The following is a 24,408-nucleotide window of genomic DNA, read 5'->3' as shown; positions in this document are numbered from 1 at the left end:
TACTTTCCATCACTTGCCCTATTTGCTTCACAAAGGGGAGCACATGTGGCTGTTAGCATTGTTGTCTCTAAAGCAAAATTTTTATTGTATGGTGTTTGAATTCTTCTAATATAATTCGTATTAGGAGAGAAGAGAGCATTTTATCCTCATTACTGATATATTTTTAAGAATTTTGAGTTTATATTTAGATTTTAGTTTATATGAATTTAAAGAAAAAGATAATATGAACAAAATTATACGAAATTTATTTAAGGAAAGGTGGTACTTTAAAATTATCAATTTTTCTCATAAAATGAAATGACGAATTTGCCCCCTCCTCTCTCTCTCTCTCTCTCTCTCATTTTTTCACTTGTAAAAAAATCAAGAAATAAAATTATTATTTAATATATAAAAAATGAAAAATGGAATTCGCTAGTAATTTTTAAAATGCTAGTAATGAATCTTTAATATATTAAAAAATAAAAATCAAATATTAATAGTAAATTTTGGTGAGGAGACCGTTTCATCCCAAATTCTACCAGGCGCGGCCGCGTGGGACACGACAGCACTTCTACATCCAATCAACACGTGCCGCGTGTACCGGATTCGTGGCAAAACAGACCTTGTCTTTATCGGCCCAGCCACTTCCAGCTGTATAAAAGGCAACGAGAGCTCTCATTTGTCCTCTGGTTGTTGTGAGGGAGAGAAGATATTGTGAGTGAAGGTCGTTTTCTTCTTTCGCTTGGAGGAAGAAGAGAACGACTCGCCGTGAAATTTACTGACGGTATTCTGCGCCGATCGTCGCCGGCTACCCGATCTCCTCGCAACCATGGTATTTTCCCGTTTCTTGCCTCTCTTTTCTTTCTCAGTTCTTATTTTCTTGATTCGATCTAGCGCGTTCGTTTTGGTAGATTTAGGCCTGTGAAGTATATGTATATGATCGGGAATTCGAGTATACTTTATTTTCCGATCTTTTCTTAGCAGCCAAACGGCAACGAACGATTTCAATTTGAGAATTTCTTTGTTTTCCCTCGTTGATCTCCTCGTATGTAAAGCTCATTTTTTTAATCGTTTACTTTATTTAAAATTCAGCCGGAAGGGTTAGGGTTTAGCGTTCACATGTGTTTTATGGAGGATTATATTTAGGTTCTCTCAGAAGTCCCCGAAAATCTTTAGATCGGGCGAAAATCGTAAGATCGGGCTTACGAATTGCTCAATTGTCAATACCAACGATTGAATGGATTATATTTCTAAAAACATTGTCATTACCGACTACCGAGGAATACGAGAACAACAACCATAGACCCAAACATATTTATGTGCTAGCCTTGTTTACCTGAAAACACTTTAGAATCTAAAAAACTCCCCCATAATTATCGTGCAATATATTTTCCCTTTTCCCAGTTGGCTAATATGATCCGACTAATGTCAAATTTTTTGTATTCAAATTTAGAATTGATTTATAGATATTATGATTTTAAAAATTGAAACAAAAGAAAGGGCTGTAGGTAGTTTTTATGAGTTCTGATTTTAATTATTAGTAATATGGAATACTTAATGTTTTCTTACATTATTTTCATTAGCTTTATTGCTATGTGGAGATTTTTTTTTAGGGAGTAAAATATGGACAGCAGTGACGTGAGGACTTCACGGTTCTATATGCATAGAGAGATTTATGTGCTTGTTATGTTAATATATGGCCACCACGAACTAACTTGATCTCATTGCAAATATTTTTAGGCCTCGATTACAATTTGATTCTTGATGCAAGCCTGTTGAGGTTGTAGATAACCAGTTGTAGCATCATTGTTGATTAAAATAATTAGGTATTACTGTCCGCTTTTGGTTGCATCGACATGGTTAGTTAAAAACCTGCACTTGCCCTTTTTGAACAAGATGTCATGTGTTCCCAGCTTTTAAAAATTTTCAAATTATTCTTTTGTTTTTTAGGCAGATGTGTAATACAAAGTGAATCCTTTGTATGCAGTAAAAAAAAATATATATATCTATGGCTTGTTATCTGTATTCTTCGTATTCTGGTTGAGTTGACCCTGAAGACACTAAGATGCAATTACTTTCCCCTTATTTCCCAAATTAAATGCATGAAGTGATTGCTATTTTTAAGGGGATTTTTTCCACGTATTTTTTATTTTTTGTGTGCCTCTTTTGATGATCTTGAATTCGATTATTTGCTGTATATGCAGACAACTTCAAAGCGTCTTGCGGACAGGAAGGTGGAGAAGTTTGAGAAGAACATTACCAAGAGAGGAGCTGTGCCTGAAACAGCTACTAAGAAGGGAAAAGACTACCCTGTGGGGCCTATTCTTCTTGGATTTTTCGTATTTGTTGTCATTGGTTCATGTAAGATACCTGATTTCTTTCTTCCAACAAATTTTGACATATTTTTTTTACTGTTATTTAGTTGGTATATGTTCCCTTTGTTCTTTGGGCTGCACTATGTTAAATAGTGTCTTCTGCAACAAATGAACATCACATCACCCTTAGGTGTTGTTTGTTTTGTGGGAACTAAGTTTCGCTCTTGAATATCATATTCTGGGAATCTTGTTTCTGAGAACAAGATGTCTATCAAGAATGTTTTCGTTTTATCCGTGTTGCAGGATTCCTGTGAAATGTGATATTACCACCATGTCTCTTTTCAGCCCCAAACAAACATGAGAATGGGATGCTACCCCAAAAATCCTTATTCCCTTTTGGACCTTGGATTTAGTAGATTTATGTGGATATGTAGTTTACAATTATAGTGAGTTCTTTTCAAGTCCAAGGCCCTAAAAACATGGTCTCAAACATAACCTAAAAGATCCCACAAACCAAATGCCACCTTAATAGTGCAATTGAAAGAAGATTTGTTTTTTTGACATCTCCAAAACAAGGTCAAATGTCTGAATGGAGCTTTTGCTATTGGATGAAGGACATATTTTTTGCTGTTTTTCCCCATTCTATCGAGTTAGGAACATATTTGCCCTTAGTCAATCAGATATCTAACTAATGTTGCAACTTCCGAATAGGAGAATCTATTGCCTCTTGGGTTTTCTTGTAGTTGGCCTCTTCTTTGAAATCAAGCATGATAGTCGCTCATCATTTATATCCAACTTCTGGGATTGGGTGATCAATGCTAAACCTCTTTGCTCTCTACATGACATGTTATAATAGTCTTGGACCCAACTCCGGTGAATTAGTGTCTGATTTGGTCCATTGGCCTCATAGGTTTGTCCTATAAAAGGCGCCTCACTTAGTTGGAGCCCAAACTTTCCTTATAAGTCCAAGATCTTCGTAGGACACATTTGATGCCCACTGGTCTCACAGGTGTATCCTATAAAAGGTGCCTTGCACATTTGATGTGGGACCGTGACACGCGCATGCCAAATGTTGTAGGCACATTCCATTTAGAATCTAAATATTGGATTAGAAAAATGATTTTAGTGGTTATTATATCTAAATTAATGAAATATCTTGATATAAAAGAAGCTGTGGTTAGTTCCAAGTTAATGTTTTATGATCCAAGATGAAATTTTACTCCCTAGTCAAAACTTCAGATTGAGAGATGGAAAAAACTTCCGTAGATGATGTTTACCGTGTAGATTGTTTTTTTTGGTTTTATTATTAATGGTTTTTTGTGATGTTTGTCTGTGGCAGCTCTATTTCAGATAATCAGGACAGCTACAAGTGCAGGCATGGCATAGACAACCAGAACTTCTATAATGATATGAGATGGCTGCCGGCCTAACCCTCTGTAGTGTGTGTGTGTGTGTTTTTAAACTGTGTTAGCCCCACAATTAGGAATTTGTAATAGTGTTTTGCGTAATTGTGACCGACTGATTTTGAATAAATGAGACGCCTTCTCTATCCTTATCTCCCAACATTTTTTTAGTTATGATTTCGTGTTTAACCTAGATGATGCATAATCCCTCCGTGGAAATATGTTTTTAAGTTTTTACATTTATTACAACGTGGCTATGTGTTCTTCCAACTTCCAAGTGTTCCGTAACTGAAGACTCCTTCAACTGCAAGCGTGGAGGAGGATAATTCATGTCTCTCCCCTACCAAAATTGTGTCATTTGTGCTTTCAAAGAATAATGTTTGTGTGTGTGGGCGCGCACATGTTTATCGAATGTTCATGTAACTTATCATATGATCGAGCCATTCAGATTCTTAACGTGCCTATTTGTACTTGAAAAGAAGAGTTGAATGGTTCAGTGTTAAATTCTCACCATCTCAGAATCATGCAGTCTAGTCACGTTGTTGGTCAAATAGTTTATATGGTTGTAAAATTTAATTAGTATTGCTTACAAGCAACTGGCAAAGTATTGTTCTAACCAATGTGAAATTATATTTCATGAATTATTCTTAATTTGAACATGAGGATAGAATATTTATATGGTACTCTATATTTGATTGGATGGAGCTCAATGTGCTGTGCAGTCGCTTGTCATGCATCTCTGCCTCCCCCACTCCCACAAAAAAAAAAAAACACAATATAATGATTATTTGGTTTTTATTTTAAAAATCAAATATGATATTAATACTTTGATCTATTGATTGATTGTGAAAGGACGTGAATAGTATCCATACAAAGATGCATTTTTATTTTTTTGGGAGGTCTATACAAAAAAGATGAAATTATTATGCTAGCCCTCCCTTTTTAACCTCTCATGCTGGCCCAGACTATAAGCTTTTTCTTTAGAACTCAAAAAATATTAGGCATAGTAAAGGAAAATGTGAAAAAATTTATATTGACATGTTTGATTATTAAAGAACGTGAGAAGGAAAATAAAAAAAACATAAAAAATTTATAAACAAAATTTTAATTTTACACATCATTAATATTTAGTTATTTTTAATTTTTAGTCATATTAAAATAAATTTTATTTTTAATAGTATTTAATAAAAGAAAATACAAGAAAAAATGAATTTCTTCCTCTTTTTCTTTCTTTTTCTTCTGGCAAGTAAAATTTTTTTATCCAAACAGACTCAACGAACAATGACTTCAATGCCCATGTGTGCCAAGCAGTTGAATTCCACCCCATCATTCCCTACTTTCCCCCCACAACTGCTTCATCGAATCCAGTAGTAGCACCACTGGTATTCATAATGCATCCATTTCGCATTGGGCTTGCATCCATGCCATTCTGAATTCCTGCATGCAATTCTCGTAACATATATTTGTTTACTTGATCAAAGGCTCAAAAGTTATGAGAATAGGAATATAAGAATAGGAGTTATATAAGCTCAATGTCCTGTGAGATCCATGGATGAACGAAGGAATGCATGTCCTGATTCAACTGTCACCATACAACCTTTCTCTGCAAAAGATAATGGAAACAGATATATACTATACAGTACCATCACGCTTTCAAAGGCAACAGCACGGCGCATCAATATAATATAGAAACAAGGCAGTTTTTCATACCCTGAATCGTCTCCTGTCCAACACACCAAAAACATTGATGGGCTTAAGATGGAAGAGAGTCACAATATAGGTTTTGGTCTAAACTTCGATTCAGGCTTTTTGGATTCCATCCAGAAAACAGGGAAGAAGGAAACTCTAAACTGTCTTAGGAAATCAAATCTACGTCCATATGTTTGTACACTGAAAGGAAAAAAGGGTCACCATAATCCCCACTGTGTCATGCGGTTTGTTTAACAAACAAAAATGGGGGGATAAAAGCCATACCAGCACCATCACAGATAAAACCAAACTAGTACCAAATAATAAATTCCATCTCTAGCATGCTGAAAATTCCAGGCACAGAGATGATGAATCAAGCCGAAGCAGTCAGGCATGGGTGGAAGGCAGTGCCACAAGCAATCCACTGTCGCTTCCTTCCACGTGGCAGTACACACCCAGGAACCTTCAGCCATTCCCTGCTCGATGCATTGTATGTAACTAGCCGGTTCATCTGCCTTGATCTCAAGGACAACATGAGCAAATCTTTGTTACCCAAGCAAGTCATCCTAACGTGCTTCCCATAAAACTCCAAGCACCATATATTTGGCATTCTGTCAACCTCCTTCCACAAGAGCGTCATTTTCTGCAGCTCCCATATGCACACGCATGTGGCAGCATTCTTTGTGAGCAACCCAACGAGCATTATCCGTCCCTCACACTCTGCAAGTGTGTGGTCAGTAAGATGCAACGGGGATGGGATTATGAACTGCTTCCAAACCCCAGTGGACATATTGTAGGAAACAATCCCTTCAGGATCTGAACGCATGAAGTACAGCGTGCGACCAATGCTCACAGTTTGTGACCTGAAGTTCAGTGACAGTGGTAGCTTGACATTGGAAGGCATGCTTCCAGGACGTGTCCAAGAGTTCTTCGCCGAGTCATACACTTCATATTCCCCATCGCAACCTACCCAGAGGATCTTGTAGCCCCCACTGGTGGAATTTCCATTCAGAGTCATCCCCACGGCAACACGAGACCAGACTCTGACTGACCTGGTTGGCAACTCTTTGAAAGACCGAGTCAGGGGATTGCACACAAAGAAGTACCGGTGACCAATATCAAGAAAACAAACAAGACCCCCAGCTGAAGCTACTGGCAAGACAATTATCTTTGTGGGCAGAGAAGGGACAGTTGGGTGGTGCCATTTCTTCAGTGACGGGTCATACATAGCTCCTGTGTTCACATTTTCATGAGTTATGGTGTAAAACCAGGGTTGTGCTTGTAGGACTCGGGCACATTGCTGAGAAAAGCTATCAGAATTCAGCAAGGAATTCCACTTTCGACAAACAGAACGGAAGCGGAAAAATGTGGCAATTGGAAGTCTGGCTATGACAGCTTCAAACAGGTCTTCAGGAAATTCCTTCCATATCTGCTGTTCCATTATCTCAGTTGAAGCACTGGTTCCCAGTAATTTTACTCGATTTCTCTCTTTTCTAGGTTTCTTCAGAGGTGGAGGCTTGTAAGGTTCCAACATCTTGAAACCTTCAGATTCCCCAGGGCTGTTTATGAGATTGCGAGAACCATCTTCTGGAGAGTTGTCATCCAAATTGAGGAAGCACCATCTGCACAAAATGTAGCATATGGTGCATTAGGATTCCCTTCAAAGTACTTTGGCATACAGATGACAAAGTATTATCTCCAAAACAATTTGGTTCAAAGAAATTGCGAGAAAGGATAATCAGACAAAGGGCAGCAAAAGAACAAAGGCCAATTCATTCCTGAATTACACAAAGAGCATGAACTGGGAAAATTAAAATACTGAGTGCAGCCCTGGTGATGTCAAAAACAGTACATTAAAATAAAAGCTCTTACGGTTGCACTCTCTTGTTGCAATTATCTTATTTCCTACATTTCCTAGTTATCAATGTCTCATAATTACCTGTGCTTATTCAACAACTATCGACACCTTTTCCATAATTTGCCTAAATTCTTGAGGAACCACAAAGCCTAATGCAATTTCAGATTCCAGACAACATAATCTTCATGAATTGTTGAGAAAACAAAGCAACTGTCCTGTTAAGCTTGAATTGTATTTGTAAGTCTATAACCTAATAGCTTATAAGCTTTTTAATCAAGCAGTTGAAATAACATGTTATCAGCACCATGGTTGCTATAAGGTTCTATTTTCTTTCATTTATCGTCAAGTAATTCAATTATCCTAAATTGAATGCTGTAATTCAGTTATTCCCTAATTGATGTTATTCATTGTTCATTTACCGTCCTATGGGCGGGGAATGTTGATGCTTGATAGACATTGCTGGCCCAAATCGAAAAGCTTAAAGGTGAGTTACCATGTCCCAACATAAAATTGCACAATATGATATATATTTTCCCAGCCAAATGGTGTGTGGTGATAGATATTTGAAAATTTTGCAGAAGTCTAGAGAAAACATAGCCTATTTCTGAGAGATGTCACAAGCATAGACCATAAATTTTTTTTTTTTAGTTCATATTCTTCGACATTGTTTTGCATAAAAAAACTAACCTCATTTCAAAAAGTATAGTATACATTCTCAGAGAAAGGTGAGTACAGGTTAATATAAGTAATGAGAAATTTGCATTTATTAACATAAGTCAAACCACAGCACATTCAGCAACCGAATCAAGTGATGCTAGTATCAAATAAAGCACCTAACATGTGCCAAGGGAAATCTATGTCAAATCTAAAAACCTCTCAAAATTAAAACCTATGTTGAATGAAAAATGATGAATTTCGATATTTATTGAAATTTGATATTGTCAAAATAAATTGATGATTCTCTCAAGGTTGAAGATCTGTGATTTAAATTAAAGTCATGATTTACCATAGAGTCAGTTATTGTAATTCAAGTAATCTGCAAAATTATATACACAGCAGAAGTATCGCTCAGTCAGACTAGAAAAATTGAAAGAAAGGTGCAAAAGAAAAGTTATACGTGGGCCACTTGACTTGTTCGTCATATGAAACTGTGAACAGGAAGAGTTTCTAACCTTAACCCAGGTCAAAATTCAACTAAGCTGATCAAAGGAAACTTATTTATCAGAAACAAATCACTTCTGTTTTTGGTTAATTTGTAAAAATTTGATTCCTTTTGCAAAAGCAAGAAGTGTATCAGCATCAAAGTAAATGATCAAAATGAATGGGAAAAGCACAAGAAAGAAAATTATTAGGATGGTTAAAATAACCATAACATACCAATTAGGAATTTGGAATTCTCAAAAGTGCAACTGAAATAGGATTATATGATCCATCTCCAGTTGAGCCTCATTAATATTTTATTACTTAATAATTCTAAAAGTCAATAATTTTTTGTGGAAACCATTTTTTGAGGCACATTAATAGTTCCATTTTTTAAGTAAATTTTTATAATTTTATATTTTCACCATATAATTTTTCATTCCATTCCACTCCCAATCCGTTCCATTCTAGCATACCAAACATTGGATAAGAAAACTGATATATACAAACTATAACTTTCTTATTTACTTCAGAACTTCTCAAATGAAGGCAAGGCATCAACAAATACAAGAATCTCAATCTTTTCTTCTTCAAAAAGATAGTAGCTTTTTAAGAGAAGGTTGGACATATTATATATTGTGTTAAAAAAAAAATGCTTGAATAAACTCATATAGAACTTATTTTTAAATGCCTATAATCATACATGCAATGAACCTTACTTTTGTTTTAATAGTGAAGTCCTACCATTTCAAATTATATTTTTTTTACCTATTAAGGTTATTAATCAATCATTAGAGGGTCAACCATAAATATGTGTGCTCATGTGTGTGCATAAATATGTAAAACTACATTGTGTTAAGCCAAAGTATCAATAAGGTTTCAAAATATGTTCATGAGGTCTGCGGAAGCTACCCATCAAAGAAAGTTAAAAGCATAGATTTCATCTCTATCTTCAGTTAATAAAAAGAGAATTTTCCCATGCTCCAGCAAAATAAATTCCATTCATCGCCCCTTCAAATGTTCAATCTTCTCTTTTCTTAACAATCTGGCTCACAATCCCCCAATCTAACTTTGGCCAGACACCAGCACAGGAGACCGCACCCCACGCGCCAGTGATGCATGTGCGGAAACAACAGCCTTCTTCTGATGCGTCTGCAATTGCAAAAATAATTTCTGTCCTAGTCACAGATTTTGATTTTCTTCACCATATTCTGAAGCTGTCCGGTAGAATTTGACTACTAGTATTTGGCCCAAATTTTAGAGGAACAATTACCACTGCCAGCATGATGCGTCAGATTTTATTACTGCATTTTGTACCAAAATGTCCAACACTAGCTATCACCACAAAGCTTGTTGCATGTCATCTCATTAAAGTTGTGCACATTGCCACTCAGATAAAGGATATGCAGCATAATCCTATAAGGCTACCTTAACCCTTTGATTAGAGAAGATTGCTAGAGGAGTCGTGCAAGAGACCAGTTGAGCAGTTGGGAGAAAGAGTTTAAACTACAACCTTTTGGAAGACTTCAGAGCACTTCACAACAATTTCTAAGGTCCAACAAGCATTCAAGTGCTTCAAATGTTAGGTTTTAAGGGCATCGAACTGTGCAATGTCCTAAACAAATCATGGAAATCGCAAAAAAGAATAGGAACATGATGATGATGACGTCCGAGTAATTGAATCTGAGATAGGAGTCCCAAGTGACTAGGAGATTGAATCTGAGATAGGAGTCCCAAGTGACAAGGATGAAGATGGCAACACAGGAGATTGCTTAATATTTCAACCTAGTCTCTCCTCCCGCAAGGTTGAAAGAAATGAAGATTGGAGATGAACATCATTTTCCAAACTTCGGTAATATGTCATAAGCAGTTTTGTGCTATGGATATTGATACTAGTGGTTGTACAAATATAGTTTTTAAAGAAGTTGGGAGAAGGTTAAATTTGAATTTTGCAACATCCTAATCCATACAAGATTTCGTGAGTGAAAAATACAAACTTAAAGGTCCATGATTGTTGCTTGCTTAATGCTTACATTCAAGAATACTTCAACTCTAGAGACCATGCATATCCTTCTCTCAAGATTGGCCATATCCTTTTGGGGCATCCATGGTTTTTGACAGGAGGTTAAATATCCTACTTATGAAATTCAAATATCTTCTCCGTTGACAAGAAAAGGGTATAACATGATGTCATCTCGAGCTCTTCCACTAAACAAAGTGAAGCACACCGCTGGTTTGTTTCTAAAGAAGCGTGATTATTTCTTTCACAGTGATGGACTCCAAGGTGCCCCAACAGAACAGAGTTGAGTTTTCGTTTTACACAACATGAGGGAATTTCAAAGAATAGAATTTGTGTCTCAAACCCAAATGCATATAGTTAAATAGAAGGTATTATGTGCTTTTACTTTAATTTGTACTTAGGCTTGTGCATATGTGGGATTATTTGTAATTCTTCTATCTTTAGGGTTTGGCCTTTTTTTTTTTTTTTTTGTGAATTTGAAAGTAGAAGTTAACATAATTTCCCCCATCTTATCTTATTCTTCCTCCTCCTCTCCTCCCTTTTCTTCCTTCTTCTTCCCTTCTCTTTATTTCTCTAAAGCAGTAATCCTCACTGTTGTTCTGCATAATTTGTTATAAAGCACTTTGTTTTGTTTGTGCTCGCGCACTAAGTCAATCATTTGCTTCCACAAGCAAGACCAGGGTGCATGTGATGGTAAGGGTTGAAAACCTTGATTTACATTGTTGGCCACAGCCTAACAAATTAAGCTTTTAGGTAAAATGGTCAAAGTAGTGACTTAAACATTCCCTTTTCTTTTTTCATAAAAATATTTATCTATAATATTTAATAATACTAACATTTTGTCTTATTGTATAACATTTAAATTTTCTTCTCCACTCGACATGCGTGTATGAGGTGCAAGATAATTTTGCCACTTCCAATGGAACAACAAAATAAAAAAAATAAAGAAAGCAAGAACAATCTAAAAGAATGTTGTTCAACTAAATAGGAAAAAGGGAAAAAAAAGGCTAAGAGTTCTCTTCTTACTAGGCATGTTTAACCACAAGGACTAATTCCTCATCAAATTTGTAAACACATTAATCATAATGCTCATCACAATCTGCCATTACTAGAACAGCATATGCCAATCAGCAACGCAATTCTTCCCAAACCACTACTACACATCCAACGAATTGAACAATTGCTCATTTCACTTATTTCCAGGCATTCACAAGATTCTACCCTACACACAAATATCACCTATAGTCGCCTAGGACTTCTACAAGGTTGAGCATTGTTAGGACATGAACAATTTAGTCATGCACGAGAAGCATGGGGCAGAGCTACATACATAATTGCCCCCACCAAGATTTAAAGATTCTATTTGACCTATCTATCATATACATATATATATATATATATAGGTCGAATAGAAATTTTTGTTCCAAAAATCTCCTTTTACAAAAAAATTCTTGGCCATTTCCTTTTAGCTGTTTTGTGAGGTATTTGATTGGTGGTTATGGCATTTGGCCATAACAAAGGCCAAGACTTCTTCTTCCCAATAAAGATACTTGCATTCCTCACCAATCAAATACCTCACAAAACAGCTAAAAGGAAATGGCCAAGAAATCCTCCACCTAATGTGGGCGAGCCTAACTCTCCCCAGAAATAACAAACAACCCCCTTTCCTATGGAGCATCCCAATAGTTTGATCGCGGCACTTTCATACTACAGGGTTTATATTGAAACTTTGGAGAAGAGAGGGATGAATTATAAAAAGGGGTATTGGTTGTCCTTGTGTAGCCTAGGCCTAATAAAGTTCCAAATAGATAAAAATTGCAGTCCCTATGCCCTATGCCACATTTCAAGCATAATCATATCTTCATATTTGCAAGTACTAATTAAAGCCTCCTAACTCCTAGTGGACCCAAAACAATAGCAGCCCTTGATTACCCAAGTATTACGGCTAAATTGATGTTATGAGTTGTCAAACTGTGTGATAAAATGAATATTTTGAATTTTAAAAATTTTAATATTACAAGAGAAGAGTTGAATGCACTATGAAAGGTCTTGGCCATAACAATACATGTAAACATTAAACGAGAAAGGTAAAAAGACCAAATAGAAAAGTAATTATGGCTTAGGGAATAGTGGCGGAAGAGGAGGGGGGGGGGGAATGAAGTATAAGTATTAAACAGGATTACACATGGCATCATTGAGTAAACACATTTTATAAACTCTCAAATGGAAAATATGCAGTATAATAGGGTTAGAATTTTTGAAGCAGCATAAATTCCATTTTCTTGGGGCAACAAAAAAGAAAAGGAAAACTTAAATGCAAGCACATTATTAATCACATATTCTGATGAAGCATATATATCACCTTTAATTTCACATCCTGATTTACCTAATCAAGCCCTCAATCTCATTTCCCACATCATAAAGTAAGACAAATGTTAGATGTTTCAAAGAATATAATAAAGAACTGGATGAAAGTGCCATTTGAACCAGATATGCCGAGCGCTGCATGATTTGATCAGGAAATCAAATAGGAAGTTACTTGTATACAAAGATGCCCACTAGGGCCTACTTCCAAAAGGAGAGATGCCGCACAGCCTCTCTGCCCCTTCAGCAGCTAAATTCAGAGATTGGACACAATGCAGGAGAAGATTTTGCTCTGGGTTGATTAGCAAATATTTGGTAAGGCAAAAGGTCCTAATCATTTGGAACCGCTAATGAAGAAGTATTTTTCTGAAGAAGCATTGGATTTAAAAGTGTTGAACTGAAAAAGTGCTAGTCATGAACGCAGTTTGGTGGTCTTTAAAATAAGTGCTGATGGAATAAGTGCCGTTTGGAAACTAAATTTTACAACAACCGCTGTATGAATTTAAAGTGCTTAATTTAAAAATAATAATATTATTATTCAACATAAAACTAATATATTATAATATATAATAAATTAATATATAATTGTTAGATATAATATTCTTAAAAATATAAAGATCTTTTTAATAAATGTTTTAAATTAAGATTAGTAATATTTTTAATTGGCATTTTAATTAATTTTATATTAATTGACATTTTTAGTTACAATTTGTAATTTCTATATAAATTATTATTTTCACTCAATATTTTTAATTAACATATTAATATCTTATTAACTAATATTTCTGACCCTAGACTAGAAGAGTGGAGGAGGCGGAGGAGCAGCAGCAGGTAGCAGCGGCAGAGGATGTGAGTGGAAGAGGAGGTGGGCTGAGGACTAGGAGGCAGCAGGGCAAGGAGGAAGTGGCAATAGTGAGGAAGAGGAGAAGTTGACAGCAATGGAAGCACGAGGTGGAGGCAGCAGCGGCAAAGGAAGGCCTGCGCTAAGATCTGGAGAGGCTCAAGCAAGGAGGGAAGGCAAAAGTGGGAGGGAAGGAAAAAAGAGAGAGGAAAGTTGCAATCAAGCCCAATTTGGTATAAAATTTACAGAACTGTCACCGCCTTTAAATAGTCTCACTTATAAGTGGCCACAAAGCTACCTCCCATTGCTTCTCAAAATTCAGTTAAAAGGCTCTTAAATAAGTGGTTCTAAAAAAACACTTTTTATAACAAGTACCTATTACAATAGAAGCCAAACACCACTTTTTTTTTTATTTTATAAAAATGCTTATTTTAAGTGATAAGTGCCATCAACACATTTTTTAAGTGCTCCTTGTTCCACTAGCAGATGTAGCATGGACATTTCTACAACTTCGGTGATTAAATTCAGAGTTTGGACACCAATGCAGGACAAAATAGTGCTATCACTAGATTGGCAGAAATTCGCTAAACCAAATTTGTTGCATATGAAGGGATATGCAAAATGGCCACTTCTCACCCACTGTTTATTGGCTGGTAAGTCATGGTCATTTTTTTTTCCTTTTTAGGTAAAAACAAATTTGAGCAATGTCGAGGCTAGGAAGCACTAACACGACTAAGAGATTGGAGTATCAGTATCCAACACGTGTCGGATACAGTAACATGCTGAACACACTCCTACATGTTTCTGACAAACGTCGGAAATTAATTAATTAATTTTCATTTCCAGATACATTTGTGACATGCCTTGACACTTCACAACATGGCAAGGGAACATGCATGACATGCCTTGCAGTGAAATGCAATGTTTGGAGACCCAGCACCAGCCACAAGTCTTGCAGAGCACCAGTGGACCTCCCAGGCCCTGGATTCCCCTGCAATGTTACAGCAACAACAACAAGAGAAACTGACCTACCAAAGGAAGATCCTTGGGCCTTGGCTAAATTGCCTCCTTAGTTCAAGCTTCAAGCCCACAGCCAACTATTAAGTCCATTGTTATAGCCTCTTCTCCCCCCATCCCCCTCCCACAAGAAGGAAGAGAAAAAAAAAACAACAACCAAATGTCAAAAGCCATCACCACTTTTTTTAAAAAAAATTTTAAAAAATTGATGAGCCATCGCCTGCCACAGGATTTATTTGTAGAATGTGTCATGCATATTTGTGCATTAATGATGCCTATATTTCATTTTAAATTAAAATTACTTAAATGTGTGTCATCTAAAAAGGAAAAAAAATGCCAGGTACCCTCATTTTTATTTTCCCAAAATTGCTACATCACAGGTCATTATCATGTCATGACTATGTCCCATGTCGGAGTCGGTGCCTCATAGAGGTAATTAGCATATGCTTTTTGGGTATCAATTGAAATCAAACCGAAAAGTTTATTTTCCTTTCCTTTCCTGCTTTTTTGGGTTTTCTTTTTCTTTTTCTTTTTTTTTTGAGGCAGGGTGTTTGTGGGTGATTCATGTGACAAAATTCATGAATTTTGGAAATCATTCCTCTGTACTGAAGTTGCATTCAAAATCGGAATCAATTGAACATCTTCATAATGCTAAATGAAAGCAATTAGGCAAAAGTAGAATTAGCTTAAGCTCCTTTCTATGTGTAAGACTAAAGTGCATTTGGAGTTCTATTTTCAAATTTCCACATGCTACACTTCTGAAGTTTGCCTATACATAGCTAATTTTTGGTTACACAATAGTTTCCAAAGGTTTTACAACAAACTCAAGGAAGTTGATGTCTAACAGGATAGCAGGGTATTCTTCATATTCATTTAAGAGGGGAAAACAGTAGGTAACAATTTTCCCATCCATTGGATCCTTTGTGCTACCGACTCTCCTAAAAGCAATTGCTATTAGGAAGGGCTTAACTAATCTCGCAAGCCGCACTTCGTATGCAAGAATGGAATAGAATGCTCATTTCAGCATTTCATAACCATTCTTATGTTTGATTTTAATGGTTAACTTCCTTTCTTTCTTCAAATGGGTGTATTAAGTTAAGGGACTACCACTTCTGCAGGGCACTAAATCCAATTTCATTTTCTGGGAGTTGGATTCTTCATGAGTCCATTCTTCTATTCCAAAACCTTAAGTCTTTTCCCCTCCTCCATTTTATTTGGAAAGCTAAGGGCCCTCTAAGACAAAGGCTTTTATTTGGTTGGTTGTACTTAATAGAGTCAACACCAACTGCAGAGTTGAAGGCCCTTGAAAATGTTTGTTCCTTGTGCTTTGATAGCTCGGAATTAGCATCACATCAATTTTTCAGTGAAATGGGCTTGTCTGGGTTTGTTGAGGAATTACATGTTCCTTTTATAGGATTTGGGAAGAATGGAGATGGTTGGTTTTGTGTGCTTGTGGGATCTTTGCAGTATTATGGGGAATAATGCTTGAATTTCTCAAGGAAGAAGAATTCTCTCTGCCATGGGAAAGGACTCAATACTTGGCTTCTTTATGGTCTTCTGCAGCAAAAGTGCTTATTTTAATTGATAAGTGCTATCAACACTTTTTTTAAAGTGCCCCTGAACACTGGTTCCATTAGCAGATGTAGCATGGGCTTTCTACAACTACAGCGATTAAATTCAAAGTTGGACAGCAATGCAAGACAAAATACCGCTATAACTAAATTGGCAGAAATTCAGTTAACCAAATTCATTGCATACGAAGGGATATGCAAAATGGTCACTTCTCATCCACTGTTTATTGGCTGGTAAGCAGTGGTCATTTGTTTTTACTTTTTATGTTAAAATGATTTTGAGCAATGTTGAGGCTAGGAAGCAATAACACTACTATCCAACACATGTCGGATACGTAACAATGTAACATGCCCAACACACCCAACATGTTTCTGACAAACGTCAGAAATTAATTAATTTATTTTCATTTCCAGATACATTTGTGACATGCCTTGACACTTCCCGACATGGCAAGGACACATGGCAAGGAAAGCATGACATGCCTCGCAATGAAATGCAATGTTTTGTTCACACTTGAATTTGGTAACCAATCCCACTCCCCCACCCCCACCCCCCCTCAAAAAAATAAAGCCAGCCACCAGTCTTGCAGAGCACCAGTGGACCTCCCAGGCCCCAGATTCCCCTGCAACGCTACAGCAACAACGACAAAGAGGAGTCACTGACTTGCCAAAGGAAGCTCCTTGGGCCTTTGCTAAATTGTCTCTTTAGTTCAAGCTTCAGGCCCTCAGCCAACTATTATATAGCCTTCTTCCCCCCCCCCCACCCCCCCTCCCACAAAATGGGAGGGAAAACCAAGTGACCAAATGTCCAAAGTCCAAAGCCATCGCCACTTTTTTTTTTTTTTTTATGACCCACCTGCCACCAGATTTATTTGTAGAACGTGTAGTGCATAATTGAGCATTAATGATGCCTGTAATTCATTTTAAATTAAAATTACCTCAATTTTTGTCATCTAAAAGGGAAAAAATGCCATGTACCCTGATTTTCATGTTCACAAAATGCCAAAACAGATGTCATTGTCATGTCGTATCTATGTCCCATGTCGGAATTGGTGCTTTGTTGAGGTAACCGGCAGAAGCTTTTTGAGAAGATCAATTGAAATCAAATTGAAAAGTTACCTTTCCTTTCCTGCTTTTTTGGGTTTCCTTTATTCTTTTCTTTTCTTGAGGCAGGGTAATTGTGGGTGTGAGTCATCTGATGAAATTCATGAATTTGAAAATTATTCCTCTGTGATGCAGTTGCATTCAGAATGGAATCAATTGAAAATATTCAAAATTCTAAATGAAAGCAATTAGGTAAAAGTAGAATTAGATTAAGCCCCTTTCTATGTGTGAGACTAAAAGTGTTTGGAGTTCTATTTTCAAAGTTCCACGTGTTATACTTCTCAAGTTTGCCTATGCATAGCTAATTTTCGGTTATGCAATAGTTTCCCAAGGTTTTACAACAAAATCAATGAAGTCAATGTCTAAAGGATAGCATTCTTCATATTCATTTAAGAGGTGAAAACAAGTAGGTAACAATTTCCCATCTGTTAGATCCTTAGTGCTACCAACTCTTTGCTTTTAGGAATGGACTAAACTAATCTGGAAAGCCACATTAGGCATGCAATAATGGAATGGAATGCTCATTCCAGCATTTCATTTCCATTTTTATGTTTGGGTTTACTTTTAATGGTTAACTTCCTTTCTTTTCTTCAAATGGGTGCACTAACTCAAGGGATTACCACTTTCATAGGCCGCTAAATCCAACTTCCTTTCCTGGGAGTTCGATTCTTCGTGAGTCTATTCTTCTCTTCCTTCAAGCATTTGACCAAAAACCTTTTTAAGTCTTTTCCCCCTCCATTTTTTGTGGAAAGCTAAAAAAAATCCCCTCTAAGATAAAGGCTTTAATTTGGTTGGTTGTTTTTAATAGAGTCAACACCAACTGCGAAGTTGAAGGCCCTAGAAAATGTTTGTTTCTTGTGCTTTGAAAGCTAAGAATTTGCATCACCTCAATTTTTTGATGAATTGGGTCTGCTGGGTTGGTTGAGGAATTATTACATGTTTCTTATATAGGATTTGGGAAGAATCGATATGGTTGGGTTTTGTGCACTTGTGGGATCTTAGCAGTATTATGGGGAATAATGCTCGTATTTCTCAAGGAAGAAGAATCCTCTCTGCTGTGGAAAAGGACTCAGTACTTGGCTTCTTTATGGTCTTCTGCAGCAAATTGTTTTAAAGGGGTGCTCTTTTCCGATCATCGGTGAGATTGGAAAGCGCATTAATATATCAACTTCTGTGATAAATTTTTTGTAGATGAAGGAAACATTGTGGTAAGAGCACCAGTGAGTATCCTTTTTCTTTCTTTTTTTGGAGGGTAGGGCTGTTGTAAGAATTAGAGTCCATGCGAGCGGTTTGCTAGATACTAACAGGGACCGGAGATAACAATTTTAGGCACGTAAAAACAATCAATTTGAAGCAGGTGCTTTCAAAAAAAAAAAAAAAATAGAAAATAAGAAACAATCAATAAAGCAAAGCACACGCACACACACACACTGATAGTACAAAATAACAGTCGAACCGCAGCAACAGTATATACTATAGATGGAACAATTCAATTAGGCACAAACGATGAAAAGCCACGAACACCTGTAACAATCTAAAGAGGAAACGACATCAATCGCCAACACAGTTTTACCAAGAAAACCGCCTAATCGACAAAGAAAGTTAAAAAGGAAGCAAATCAAGAATAAAACTTAAACCTAACAAGCAACATCCAAATTCAAAAACAAACCGTTGAATAAAATAACGATCAACGATAGAGCGAGAAAAACCCTCTCAGTCCCTACTAAACAAACCATAAGCACATATGGATCTAAAACCAAAACACGCAAGATTAATCGAACAACGGAGAGAGAGAGAGAGCGAGAGACCTGTTTGGCTGTTGTTGGAGGTGGCTGTGAGGCAGTGGATGATTATTGAGACGCTGCTGAAAGTGATGAAGATGAAGATGTTGATGATTATACGGAGGAGGAGGAGAGCCGTAAAGTTCCAAGAGCTCCTGAAGCTGTCTGATGAGCTGCCTCAGCATGGCCAGCTCTTCCATGCCCCAGCCGCCCGCCTTCTTCCCCCCTCCCTCCCTCTCCTCTCTCTCTAAAACCACTCCTCTCCAGTCTCTGCTCTCTCTCTGTCTCTGTGCTTATTCTCTCTCCACCTCTCTCTCTCCACTCCCTAACCCACTCTTCTTTTCCACCTCAGCAGGGCCCATGCGATAATTCTGAACAAAATTCCATAAATATAAGCTCCATACCCCCGCTCTGTCCTTATACTCCTTAATATTTACTTCTGTGTCCCCCTTCTTCCCCAAAATGCCCCTCACCAACGCATGGATTTTTATAAAGGCCAAAAATACACAATTTTTAATTTGACACGGGAGAGAGAGGTCGCTTTCGTAATTTAAATTCTTACCGCTTACGTTGCAATAATAATATTCTTATGAGTGCTCCATAACTCACCCTTTATTCCATATTAATAAATAATAAATAATATTTTATAATATGAAAAAAGAATTTACAATATAATGTATATGAAAATAAATGTTTTGAAAATTATTTTTACTTTCAATTGGGGAAAAAACAATTAAAGGGGATCATAATTAAAATTATTTTATATCATAAAAACTTGGGTATGCATATTTGTATTTATATTTTAATTACTACTATCTACAATAAAATACGTAAATAAATAAATACAAATAATTAAAATTGTTGAATTTAGGCTGTCAATTCTAAAATTTGAAATTCATGCCGCCAAGTACTTAGACAAAAATTCACAAATATGTGTTTAAAGATTATATGGAAATTCAAAATAAATAGTAATAATGTACATTAAATAATAAATAAAATTTATATATTGATAATATCTTTTTTTTTAAAATAACAAATAAAAAAGATTCACACATAGTATAAATGCATTTTAGTTGAAAATATTTATGTTTATCATGCGCCTTTATTCGATCATGCTTTCATAATATGTCATAAATAAGTATATGATATTTTGAACTTTCATTTTCTGTGCTTAAAAATTTTGAAATGAGATTAATAACATATGGCTAACTCTATATATTGTCTTTAAATTTTTAAGTTTGGACAATTTTGTGCACTTATCAAGAAAAATTCTAAAAAGTTTCCAAGTATTTCTATGGTGATATTTTCTATTAGAATACCACTTTACCTAAAAGCTTAAATTTTTAGGTTGTGGGTCAATAATGCATATCAAGCTTTAATACTCCCTCTAACACATGATAAATAATACGCATGATAGGGAACATAATTTTTTTAAACACCACAGAATAAAAGTGGGTGACGAAACTAAAACCCAAAACCTCTTGGTAGCTCTAATACCATGTTAGGTTACCACTTTATTTAAAAACTTAACCTCTTAGGTTGTGGACCAACAATATATATCAAGTTTTAACATTTTCAATATATTTTAGAAAAAAATAATGAAATGTTATATTTTGCTTTTATTTTACTCAAAATATCCATAATTATATAAAATAATCGCAATATTCATCTATTTTGAATTGCAATAAATTTTGACACGTCAGTAAAATATTGTCGGCCATGTAAAAACACATTCCTATTCACATTTTAATTAGATTTTTTTCAGAGTTAATCACGCAAATAAAGAATGCATACATCAGAGTTATAAATCTTTTGGATGTTTAAAAATTAGGTGACATACTCATAACATGCACAAACTTTCAAAAAGAAAAAATAATAGCGAATCAAAGGTAAAAACTAACAATTTGTGATAAAACAATAATATGCAAAAAGGTAATAGGAAGATGTAAAAATTTTGAAAAAAACAATAACAATATACAAGATTGAAAAAACAAAATTAAGGTTACGTTTGGATAGCATAACAATTATTTTCAAAAGTAAAATATATTTTTTTTTAAATTAATGACTATATATATATATATATATATATATATGACTTGTGTAAAAGTTTGCATTATTTCATTTAGTATTGAAAAAAATAGGATAGACATTCCTATTATGAAATTTATGATAAGATCATGAATTCATTAAAGAAAGTCATTTTTTTTCTTTATAAATAATAATAATAATACATTTTCTCTTGTTAGTTATAAAATTCTTATATACATTCTAATTGTTACATCCTTTGAATACACATTTCGTGAATCAAACATCACTTAATACTTGGAGTTTGAATATTTTCAGGCTTTGGGTTTGTACGAATTTAAATAAAATGTTGTTTGGAATTCATATTGAGTTTTTTCTAAATCAATACAATTCCAAATTTAATTTTGAATTTAGGACTTAAGTTGAGATTTTCACAAATTTAGATAAATTTAATTACAAATTTGCATATTTGAATCTAAATAAATCCAAATCCAACCTTCAAACTCTCATGGACCGGGGTTAAAGAATTACAAACTTTGATATTCAATTTCATATGCTTAAAAAATAAATTGGAAGATTTTTCTTATATGTCTTCTAATATTATTCAAATTAATTCTATGTCTTTAACATATTAAATTCAGTAATATTTACCGAGCTATCTTTCAATGCCTTCAAAATTCTCCTATATTTAGGAGCACGGATTTAAGAATTTGATTTGAATTTGTGTAGATTAAAAAAAAAATCAATATAATTCTATTTTTATATTTTATATTTTATTAAAATTTAGACAAATTCAAATTTAAAGTATCAACCCATATACTTAAGTAATTAAACTCTCAAATAGGAGGTCAAGATATTTTAGAGTAGTACCTTGTTAAAACAAATTTGCATATGTTAAATAAAAATAACTAAAACTTTGATACAAAAATAATTACAATGCTCGTTTATTTTGTTTGATTTTTTTTAAAGGAGCAACACCTAATTATTTAAATTAAAATAAATTTATAAAATAATAGAGGACAAAAGACTAATCTCTCATAAAGTTTGATAAAAAGACACTCACATTCTCAGAGATTTCAAATTTTCAAAAATCTTCCTTAAGATTTCAAGAAATTTAAGGGTCTCCCTTGAAGAAAAGACACAAATCACTATTATATTTTATAAAAAAGATTAGTCTTTTGAGGGTGAAATTTTTGAAATATCAAGAGATATCTCCATCTTTTTGTCAAACCGTAAAGTAGGTCAGTATCTTTTGTCCAATAATAAAATAATATATTTTAATTTTCTTGAACAAATTTAAAAAACTAAAAATCAAGGTAACGTTTTGTAGTTATTTTTAATTTAAAATAAAAATAATTATATTTACAAGTAAGCACGATCTAAGTATTTTATGGATAATTAATAAATATTTCATTATTCAAAGCTACTCATAACAATTTATGATTATTCAATCTCATTGCCTTATTTATCATCAACAATTCAAAATGGATAGAGGATAAACATTTAAAACATAGAACAATAATTTAATAAAAAAAATCAAAACAATCAATAAATATAGCTTTTTTTTAATTAATTTCAAAATATAAATAAAAAAAAAAAACAGGTGTGTCAATAATTAATGTCTTATAGTTTTAATTTTTAATTTTTAATTTCTTTATCCCCACTATATCAATTATCATCCGCATTTTTCGGGGTTTCATTGAACCCCACCCGATGCAAATAAAGTTATCCGGAAAATAAAATAAAATAAACCGGCCGAGAATCTAACCCGTACCAGATGGATCCGTATAACGGACGGATCCGTATAATGGACGGGTCGCTGTTAGGTGTTAACAACGCGGTCCGATGGATGGGCCGGAGTCCTTGATTGGGTGTGAATGTGTGTTGGTGAACGGTTACAACTACTTGCAATCAAGTGGATGGCCTGACATCGGATCTCTACCCGCGGGCCCCGCCAGTAATCTTAAATTGGCAACTACGCCAGTAATAGCTGTGGAGCGCAAGGGCAATAGAGTAAATTGGCAATGGCGGCACGTTTCGGTGTTTGCCGGAAAGCGAATATTTTCCAGTGCTGCGTTCCACGTGTGTGAACGCATCACGTGGTCAAGAAGAGGGGGGGGGGCCCACGGGATACCAGCTTTCCTGGCTAGATCAACGGCTGATATTGCATCTTTCGCTCTCCGGGCTCTTTCTTCTCCGTCTTTCTCAACGCACACGGCAGGATTGTCCCCAGACCTCTTTTTTCGTTTATGATGGTTTTGTTAGACTTACGGAACAGTGAAGTACCAATTTGGTGCATCTTTGACTGAAATATCATAATTGCCCTTGACCGTTTGTTCCATCTTTTGACCACTTTTTTTTTTGTTTGCTTAATTTTAATTTTTAAAATAAAAATAAAAATAAAAATTTTGAATAATGCTAAATGCCATGATCATTCCCGTGATAGATAATTTTTGAGTTCTATGATATCTCTCAAACTCTGCAAGAAATTGTCAAAATTTCGAGTTATATAAAATTAGTTTGAGGTTTTGAAATTTAGGTACATTATTTTACGATCTTACGCAAGTTATTTTATAAATTTGTCCCGAATATTAAAGAGATTTTAAGAAATTTTTTTTTTGCCATTTTAAAAGCTTATTAGATCTGAGTTAGGAAACATAAAATAATTATGTCCAAGATTAAAATTCAGCAACTCTAATTGTCAAGTATCCTATAAAATCATTTTGTGGGTATTCTTATGACATTTCTTATTAAATTTTTAAATAAAATTATGAATAAATATTTTAATCAACAATGTTCATAACCATTTTGGAGTATAGTATTTTGAAAGGATTTTAGGTATATTAAAGAAAACTTTGAAGTAAAGATAATTGGATAGTGTAAAATTGCTTGCAAACTGGTAATAGTTTGGTTTGGAAATTGATTTTTCTTTGGGTGGTTTTCAATGATTAATTTTATTCTTAAAGTTAATTTATGTTCAAAATTTTCATTGACTATGTTTTGCTAAACAATTTATTGAAAATTAATTATTTGTCATACATATTTTGAGAAAACATTAAACTTATCATTTATTTTTCTAATTGTCTCTTGCAATTTAATGAAATATTCAAATAAAAAAAATATAATTGGTCCATTCAATTTCTTTCATTTAATTTGTTTCTCTCATTTCAAACTCTAAAATGTTAAGTATAATTTGGAAAAACTATAAAGATATCGGGCTCCTCACTATATTTGTGCATTTAGTATTAAGTACTTGTTATATGGCAAGGAGTCTCACTATTAGAAAATAATTAGTTAAAAA

At 34.7% G+C, this 24,408-nt stretch overlaps 2 protein-coding genes across 2 annotated transcripts; one reads left to right on the top strand and one right to left on the bottom strand.

Moving 5' to 3' along the window:
* Positions 1 to 617: 617 nt before the first annotated feature.
* On the top strand, positions 618 to 3,843 carry LOC131144764 (uncharacterized). Its single transcript, XM_058093616.1, has 3 exons — positions 618 to 811; positions 2,184 to 2,340; positions 3,634 to 3,843. The coding sequence occupies exons 1-3, from the start codon at positions 809 to 811 to the stop codon at positions 3,678 to 3,680; spliced, it is 207 nt and encodes a 68-aa protein (XP_057949599.1). The 5' UTR covers positions 618 to 808; the 3' UTR covers positions 3,681 to 3,843.
* A 1,505-nt stretch (positions 3,844 to 5,348) lies between these two features.
* On the bottom strand, positions 5,349 to 19,467 carry LOC131144763 (F-box only protein 6). Its single transcript, XM_058093615.1, has 2 exons — positions 19,110 to 19,467; positions 5,349 to 7,008 (listed from the first exon to the last, which is right to left on the bottom strand). The coding sequence occupies exons 1-2, from the start codon at positions 19,280 to 19,282 to the stop codon at positions 5,760 to 5,762; spliced, it is 1,422 nt and encodes a 473-aa protein (XP_057949598.1). The 5' UTR covers positions 19,283 to 19,467; the 3' UTR covers positions 5,349 to 5,759.
* Positions 19,468 to 24,408: the final 4,941 nt, after the last annotated feature.

The sequence above is a fragment of the Malania oleifera genome, chromosome 12 (assembly GCF_029873635.1).
Source record: "Malania oleifera isolate guangnan ecotype guangnan chromosome 12, ASM2987363v1, whole genome shotgun sequence".
NCBI lineage: Eukaryota > Viridiplantae > Streptophyta > Magnoliopsida > Santalales > Ximeniaceae > Malania > Malania oleifera.
The sequence above is the reverse complement of the archived record's forward strand: the minus strand, read 5'-3'. Positions and strand labels throughout refer to the sequence as shown.